Source organism: Piliocolobus tephrosceles, chromosome 12, assembly GCF_002776525.5.
Source record: "Piliocolobus tephrosceles isolate RC106 chromosome 12, ASM277652v3, whole genome shotgun sequence".
Classification (NCBI taxonomy): domain Eukaryota; kingdom Metazoa; phylum Chordata; class Mammalia; order Primates; family Cercopithecidae; genus Piliocolobus; species Piliocolobus tephrosceles.
In genome coordinates this window covers 52,608,735-52,617,883 of record NC_045445.1, presented here as the reverse complement: position 1 = coordinate 52,617,883, position 9,149 = coordinate 52,608,735, and the positions used below count along the sequence as shown (strand labels likewise).

General features: G+C 40.5%; 1 protein-coding gene across 1 annotated transcript in view; it reads left to right on the top strand.

The window, feature by feature from the left end:
- The window catches only part of CENPI (centromere protein I), a 73,188-nt gene that overhangs the window by 23,475 nt on the left and 40,564 nt on the right, over nt 1-9,149 (top strand). Inside the window, exons 9-13 of the mRNA XM_026452133.1 lie at nt 5,737-5,826; nt 6,124-6,252; nt 6,484-6,651; nt 7,684-7,804; nt 8,934-9,025. Coding sequence (XP_026307918.1) covers nt 5,737-5,826; nt 6,124-6,252; nt 6,484-6,651; nt 7,684-7,804; nt 8,934-9,025 — 600 coding nt within the window. The remainder of the gene's footprint in view (nt 1-5,736; nt 5,827-6,123; nt 6,253-6,483; nt 6,652-7,683; nt 7,805-8,933; nt 9,026-9,149) is intronic.

The following is a 9,149-nucleotide window of genomic DNA, read 5'->3' as shown; positions in this document are numbered from 1 at the left end:
AGAGTGCAGTGTCACGATCTCGGCTCATTGCAACCTCCGCCCCCCAGGTTCAAGCGATTCTCCTGCCTCACCCTCCCGAGTAGCTGGGATTATAGGCACGCGTCACCACACCCAGCTAACTTTTGTATTTTTTGGTAGAGACAGGGTTTCCGCATGTTGGCCAGGCTGGTCTGGAACTCCTGGCCTCAGTGATCCACCCGCCTCAGCCTCCCAAGGTGCTGGGATTACAGGTGTAAGCCACTGCACCTGGCCTATAACTCATTATCTTTAAGGAACTTATTTTCTGGGGAACTCAGTCAACAAAATGAAAAATCGGAATCAGACTTGGGGTCAAGGAGGAGTGGTGATGTTTGAGATAATTATTTTATTTTATTTTTATTTTATTTTTATTTTATAGATGGAGTTTCACTCTTGTTGCCCAGGCTGGATTGCAGTGGGGCGTAAGCTCACTGCAACCTCCACCTCCTGGGTTCAAGCAATTCTCCTGCCTAAGCCTCCTGAGTAGCTGGGATTACAGGTGCCCGCCACCATGCCCAGCTAATTTTTTGTATTTTTAGTAGAGACAGGGTTTCATCATGTTGGCCAGGCTGGTCTCGAACTCTTGACCTCAGGTGATCCACCTGCCTCAGCCTCCCAAAGTGCAGGGATTACAGGCATGAACCACTGCACCCGCCCTGCTTGAGATAATTTTTAAGGGATGAATAGGATTTAAGTAGGCAAAGAAGGGAGAGAAGGGCATTCCTCCCAGAGGGAAGAGCGTGAGCAAAGACATGGAGATGTCAAACAGCAAACATTGTTTAGGGAGCTGGGTTGGTATGGCTGTAACAGTAAGTGTTAGGGAGTGGTCATAAATGAATTTATATTTTGTATGGATGTGATCTAGGAAAGCTTTTTTTTTTTTGAGATGGAGTCTCGCTCTGTTGCCCAGGCTGGAGTGCAGTGGTGTGATCTCAGCTCACTGCAACCTCTGCCTCCTGGGTTCAAGCAGTTCTCCTGCCTCAGCCTCCTAAGTAGCTGAGACTACAGGCGCACACCACCACGCCAGGCTAATTTGTGTATTTTTAGTAGAGATGGTGGTCTCATCATGTTGGCCAGGCTGGTCTCAAACTCCTGATCTCAGGTTATCCACCTGCCTTGGCCTCCCAAAGTGCTGGGATTACAGGTGTGAGCCACTGAGTCTGGCCTAGGAAAGCATTTTAAGACATTATCTTCTGGATGCTTAAACTTCAGTATATTCTCTGATTGTTATCTCTGGTCCTTACAGCTCTCTTGCATTGTTATTTCCATTTTACCTGCCAGGTAACGGAAGTCTGTGAAGCTTTGGATATGAAACAGTAGGAAGTAATAGTGGCCATGCCTAACTGGCGCCTTCATGGCCTACCTATAGGCATTTATTGAATGAAAGACACAAACACAGAACACATTTGTGCTTCTCCAATGTGAGGTCTCCTCTTAGTGCAGTTCAATGATTATTTTTTTATAGCCTTCTGTTTTAGTTCCATGGGTACAATTATTTTTTCTTAGTTTTCTGAAGATATCATTGGTAATATTTTTGTCCATTTTGAATTTTATTTTACATTAATAGAAATTATGAAAAAGATGTACCTTTTCCCATGTTACAGCAAAACGTTTCAATGGAATAAGACAATTCTTACCATAATAAAAGATCTTAGTACCCAGGTGCGGTGGCTCACACCTGTAATCCCAGCACTTTGGGAGGCTAGGTGGGCAGATCACAAGGTCAAGAGTTCGAGACCATCTTGGCCAACATGGTGAAACCCCGTCTCTACTAAAAATACAAAAAAATAGCTGGGTGTGATGGTGGGCACCTGTAATCCCAGCTACTTGGGAGGCTGAGGCAGGAGAATTGTTTGAACCTGGGAGGTGGAGGTTGCAGTGAGCTGAGATCATGCCAGCCTGGGCAACGGGGCGAGACTCTATCTCCAAAAAAAAGGTCTTGCTGATTTGTATGAGCTGAAACACAGTGTATGTTCAAGTTAAAAAATGATTTATGAGATGATTGTCTAAAACTTTATAATGGAGACACTAAATGTATGGTTTCATTACTACCACTCTATACAGTACATCACTAAATTATTCCATTATCAGTAAGTACCCATTTATAAAGATGCATACATAACATTGTTTTGGTTAGCTGAATTTTGATGAATTTGGGTAAGTCCAACAATATCAAACCAAGAAGGCATAGCCATGTTCATATGTAACCTAACATGCATGATAGTAACAGGCATAGTCAACATATGTGAGGAAATACATTGGATGTGTGAATTTCTGATACCTGCCAAGGCATATATCCCGTCTGTCCCCATCCATGCCCCATAACTCCCATCTATGAAGGAAACAAAACCACAAAAATTGTCTTTCTGGTGGCAGGCATGAATGGTAGGAAGTGGGGCATTTTCCTACATACACTAGGCCCTGTCCAGAGCAATCTTTAGAACAAGAAAGGGGAATTAGGTCTCATCATAAGGGTTGGTTCTCCCTCTACCAGGCATGAGCCTGTGTGTATACACTTTGGGCTGTGATTTTTTTCTGTTTCAAGCTTTGTCTCTGTTTCCTCGTAGTTTCTGTTTTTAGATTGTTTGGTCTTTCATGGTACTTTTTAAATTTAAATTTTATTTTAATTTTTTTTTAGAGACGGGGGTCTCACTTTGCACCCATGCTGAAGTGCAGTGGCATGATCATGGCTCACTGACACCGTGAATTCCTGGGCTCAAGTGATCCTCCCTCCTCAGCCTTTAGAGTACCTGGGACTACAGGCATGCACCACCAGACCTGGCTGATTTTTAAATTTTTTGTAGAGACAGGGTCTCTCTGTATCACCCATGCTGGTCTCAAACTCTTGGGCTCAAGCAGTTCTCTCGCCTTGGCCTCCCAAAGTGCTGAGATTACAGGTGTGAGCCATTGCTCACCAATGCTTGGTAAAGCTTAATTGTTCATATTTAAAAGTAAAACAGTAACATGATGATTGGAAACTTGTGTGTATGAGCAGGACTTGTTCATTGTAGGATCTTGATGTTTGGTTGAGGATCCTCCCAGATGACTATGTTAATATTCTCAAAGCAGAATTCTCCTGTTTCCTGTCTTATGGGGTTGCACAGTTGTACATAGAGAATCGTGTGTGTGTGTGTGTGTGTGTGTGTATTTATAATATTATAGGGAATTGGCTCATTTGATTATGGTGGCTGGTAAGTCCAAAATCTACAGGATGGGCCCACAGGCTGGAGACTCAGGAGAGCTGATGTTCCAGTTTGAGTTAAGTGTCAGTCTACTATAGAACCAGGAAGAACTGCTGTTGCAGATAAAGTCTGAAGGCAGTCTGTTGGACATTTTCTTCTTCTTTTAGGACCTCTTCTATTCAGGCCATCAACTGATTGGATGACACCTATCCAAGTTGCAGAGGGCAGTCAATTTACTTTACTCAAAGTCTACTGATTTAAATGTTAATCATATCCGAAAAACCCTCACAGAAACACCCAAAATAATGTTTCTCCAAATATCTGGGCAGCCTGTGGACCAGCCAAATCAACACTTAAAATTAACCATCCAGTATGGTTTGGCTGTGTCCCCACCCAAATCTCATCTTGAATTATAATTCCCATAGTCCCCACATGTCATGGGAGGGACCCGATGGGAGGTAATTGAATCATGGGGGCGGTTTCCCCCATGCTCTTCTTGTGATAGTGAGTTCTCACAAGATCTGATGGTTTTATGAGGGGCTTCCCCCTTTGCCCAGCTCTATTTTCCTTCCTGCCATCCTGTGAAGAAGGATGTGTTTGCTTCTCCTTCCGCCATGATTTTAAGTTTCCTGAGGCCACCCTAGCCATGTGGAACTGTGAGTCAGTTAAATCTCTTTCCTTTATAAATAACCCAGTCTCGGGCAGTTCTTTATAGCAGTGTTAGAATGGGGTAATACATCATCACAGGGTGTAAACCTGGCTACTGGTACTCTGAGGCCTGAGCACTAGAAAGCAGTAGAAATGGTCTTGGTATCCTCCCTTGGCTGTGCCTGGTATCCAAGTCCAGCTTCATTTTCAGAGAGTAAAGCCCTAATGTTTTGCCAGTATAATGAAGGAATTTGGGATTCTAACTGCTTCTTATATAGCCTTTCATACAGTACTCCTGTTTTCTGTCCCTCTTGCATCCCCACTTTTTAGAGATATCTGGTCCCTCAACTCTTGATCCTTTCTGGGAGTTGTCAAGCAAGAATCTGATTTTTTTGAGGCTTTTTCTGTCTATACCTTAGATTTCATTTTATCTATTCTGCTAACTTGGTTTCTATTTGACCATCTTCATTCTAGGTTCCAAAATCTTATTTAGATTTCTCATATGCTGTTGTCTCCTCTCTTATTCTCTTTGAACTTGTGGTTTGCTTTATCCTTTTGCATTCTTATTTTATTTATTTATTTATTTATTTGGAGATAGAGTCTCACTCCGTCACTAGGCTGGAGTGCAGTGATGCGATCTCAGCTCACTGCTACCTCTGCCTCCCAGGTTCAAGCCATTCTCCTGCCTCAGCTTCCCGACTAGCTGGGACTACAGGTGTGCACCATCACACCCGGCCTAATTTTTGTATTTTTAGTAGAGATGGGGTTTCACCATGTTGGCCAGACAGGTCTCAAACTTCTGACCTTAAGTGATACACCCACTTCGGCCTTCCAAAGTGCTGGGATTACAGGCATGAGCTACTGCGCCCAGCCACCTTTTTCATTCTTTCACTGTCTTTTAAACGGGGCTTTGGGAGAACCCAGAGTTAATCATATGTTCAATATGCCATTTTTAACTGGAAATCTCCCCCTTCCCTCTTTTAGTATTAACTTTTTAACAAAAAAGATAGTTTTAATTAACTAGACTGTAAGTTCTAAAGGCCTCAGCGCAACTAAGTATTCTCTAAAAAGCATTCTAGCTCAAAACAAACACTCTGATACTCATTACTAATGGGTGTACAGAGGTTAGGAGATATTTTCAACATAGATAAACTGGGTCATTTTGGTTTTTTAATACATTTAATTTCAAGAAGCTGTTATAAAATGGAAATATTGTATCTCTAAGCCTCATTTGCTGCCTTACTTTGTACAGTACTCAATTCAATAACATTTTAGCATAATAAAACAATTTGGTTACTTCCTTAGAATTCATTTTAGTGGTATGCTTTCTCTGGATAGCTAAATTTATAAAACAGGTATCTAGCAGTAATCACTTCTTTCATTGTGAAATTAGTGCTTTTGTTAAAACTTGTTTCAGTTATATTAAAGCTGCTTGATTATGGCATACCAATTGTAATTTCCTAGATAATTTTCCAATAATTATAATAATCAGGTATTAGCTTCTCTTTTGGTCCTATCTCCTTGAGGTCTAAATCAAAGATGAGTAAACTTTGAGTCCTGAGTATGCTACCAGTGAGAATAAGCTATGCTATGCTAGTAAACATGACTGGTCAGCCTAAGGTATAGGAAGAGAAGAGAGAAAATACAAGGAAGAAGTAAAGTTGGAAAAGGTCATAAGACAGAAGATCATAGTTTGGAGACGGTTGTTTTATGGTGGTTGACTTAAATGTCTGGTTACTCATTCCTTGATTTTTGATAGCATCTTCCTATAGCTATATCTCATAGTGAAATTATGGTCTGAATATACTTTTTTCCTTCTTATTGGTATTTGTTTCCTCAGTTTCTTAATAGCCACAGAATTGAAAATGGAAAACTTATTTTATTTCAGGGAATGCAGCCTCATCTCCAGGCTTTGTTGTCGCTGTATAAGTTCTTTGCTCCTGCTCTGATTTCTGTATCTTTGCCTGTAAGGAAGAAGGTAAGGGATTAAGGAGAGAGAAATCATATGGAGATTGAAATATGTTATTTTTGGTAAAGTTAACTTACTGATTTCAACTAAAATACTGTTTGGGGAAAGTTTTTTTAGGGATTGGCACTTTGTGTTGATCCCATTTGGTGTATTTGATTACTAATCAGAAAAAAAAAAATACTTTAAGTGCATTTGTATGGGTGTAAAGGATTTCATAATATATTTTCAATAATGAGGAGTTTTAGACTTTATGTTGCTCCAATTTATGGGTACCTACTCTCTTGTACTTTATATCCAAATTTATAGATATATTTTAAGAATTCAGAGAACCTGTGGAAGATGGCTCTGCTTGCCGTGAAGCAAAGAAACCGGGGACCTTCTCCAGAACCTCTGAAGTTGATGTTAGGTCCAGCTAATGTTCGTCCTCTAAAAAGAGTAAGTAACTAAAGCTGAAACAACTTACATGGCTTTCTTTTATTAAATCCAAGTAATAACCATTCAGATCTTAGAGGAGATTATAGGTATTTAAGTACATGTCAGTTACCCAGGATTCTTTGTCAGCCATATTCAGATTCCTTTAATTGAAACACGTTAACGACTGCTTTTATATTTATGGTTTGTAGTCTGTTTAGTCCATTGATAGATTGTTTTATTATCTTTCTTCAGAAGTGGAATTCTCTCTCAGTTATACCAGTGCTCAATTCCAGTAGCTACACTAAAGAGTGTGGAAAAAAAGAGATGAGTCTTTCTGATTATCTGAATAGAAGTGGATCATTTCCACTAGAACAACTTAAAAGCTTCCCCCAACTTTTACAGAACATCCATTGCTTAGAGGTATGTGACTGGACCATGTGCTTCTTTGCATTTTCTATTTGAATTTCATGGCCCTTTTTTTTTTTTTTTTTTTTTGAGATAGGGTCTTACTCTGTCACCCAGGCAGTGGCGTGATCTTGGCTCACTGTTGCCTTGAACTCCTGGGCTTATGTGATCCTCTCACCTCAGACTATAGATGTGCATCACCATGCCTGGCTAATTTTTAAAACAATTTATATCAGGCTGGGCACGGTGGCTCACGCCAGTAATCCCAGCACTTTGGGAGGCCGAGGTGGGCAGATCACTTGAGGTCAGGAGTTCGAGACCAGCCTGGCCAAAATGGTGAAACTCCATCTCTATTAAAAATACAAAAATTGGGCTGGGTGCGGTGGCTCACACCTGTAATCCTAGCACTTTGGGAGACTGAGGCAGGTGGATCACCTGAGGTCAGGAGTTCGAGACCGGTCTGACCAACCTGGAGAAACCCCACCTCTACTAAAAATACAAATTTAGTTGGGCGTGGTGGCGCATGCCTGTAATCCCAGCCATTTGGGAGGTTGAGCAGGAGAATCACTTGAACCCAGGAGGCGGAGGTTGCAGTGAGCTGAGATCACGCCATTGCACTCCAGCCTGGGCAACAACAGCGAAAGTCCATCTCAACAAAAAAAAAAAAAAAAAAAAAAAAATTAGCCTGGCTCGGTGGTGCATGCCTGTGGTTCCAGCTACTCAGGAGGCTGAGGCACGAGAATCGCTTGAACCTGGGAGGCAGAGGTTGCAGTGAGCTGAGATGGCGCAACTGCTCTCCAGCCTAGATGACAGAGTGAGACTCCATCTCAAAACAAAACAAAAAAAAATTATTTAAAAAATATGTTGCTCAGTCTGATCTCAAACTCCTGGGGCCAAGTGATCCTCCTGCCTCAGCCTCCCAAAGTTTTGGGATTATAGACATAAGCCACCATGCCCAGCCTATTTTTGTTATATATTTTCTATATGACGATTCCCTTATCCACTTTTCAGATACTTAACTGTTGATCGGTTGTTCTGTCATTGCAGCTGCCTTCTCAGATGGGCTCAGTGCTAAACAACTCTCTGCTGCTTCACTATATTAACTGTGTCAGAGATGAGCCAGTCTTGCTGAGGTTTTATTACTGGTTGAGTCAAACATTACAAGAAGGTAAGAATTGAGTGAGGATGGACCAAGACAGTTAACAAATGGGTTTATTTTATAAGGGTGCCAAATTCTAGACAACAGGAGTCTTCATATGCTGTAAGTATGTCTGTGGTAATCTTATATTTAGAGCATGAATGTTTCTGTTGTTATAATTTTAAGGCATTAAGAAAGTGGAGGGATTTTGTTAAGGAAACACTGCTGGATGGCCACCAAAACTCACTGGGTGGCTCCACTTTGATGACTATCACAATTCAAGGATTCTTCATCTTTGTATATTCAGAAACTTGCTGTTAGGGCCCCAGAGTCATCCCGTTAATGGTAACGGAACTCAAAAGAGACAAATGTATAAGCCAGAATGTCAGCTTATTATAAAATTAATTATTTCTGGTAAACAAAATGTTCATATCTGCCAACTAGAATATCCCCTCTCTGCTGTCAGCATATATGGGAGTCAAATTTGTCATTAGAAGATTTCTTAATTATAGAATTAAAGAAAAGGGCAGTGAGAAGTCTTTCATCCAGGCCATAGTAAAGCCTGAGCATTTCATTCCTCCAATGGTGGGGGCGGTGGGGAGGGGCAGGTATATTTCTGTAGAGATAGTATTTCTTTTGACCAAATTTGAGTGTTTCTTTACTGGATACTGGATAAGCAACTCCTGATTCTTCTGGTGGTTAAAGTTGCTTTTAGTTGGTTCCAGTCCAATTCTCCTTCTTCTGCTCTGAAGAATATGATACACAGTTTATTAGATTTCCACGTACTAGATTTCTGTCACTCTTACATTATACCCAGCCTACTTTAATTCTAAAACTTTTAATTTAGTTGTTTATGCTTTCTTGGATTGATTGCTATGTGATATAAAGCTTATCATATTCATTATATGTGAATTCTTTCCATTTCTATAAGCTTTTCCCTATATTTACACTATAAGCTTTTCCCTATATTACCAAATTGTTGAGGAACATCTCACTATCATTTCCATGTATCTGTTCCAGTCTACATCATGAGTTAGCTAGGATGTATGAGACTTATGGCTTTTTTATTTTGTCACTTGTCACTTTAGTGATAATTATGTTTTCTGCACTTTTTTATTGTGGTACAACTAGATGCTTATATTTACTGTTTCTTCTCTAGAATGTATTTGGTACAAAGTGAATAATTATGAACATGGAAAAGAATTTACCAACTTCCTGGATACTATCATCAGGGCAGAGTGCTTCTTACAAGTAAGATTTCACTTGCTTCTTCCACTCTCCACCACTCTTTACTAAAATTTATTTAGATATCCGTTGAAAACTTTTTCTTACATATGTATACATGTGCCATGTTGGTGTGCTGCACCCATCAACT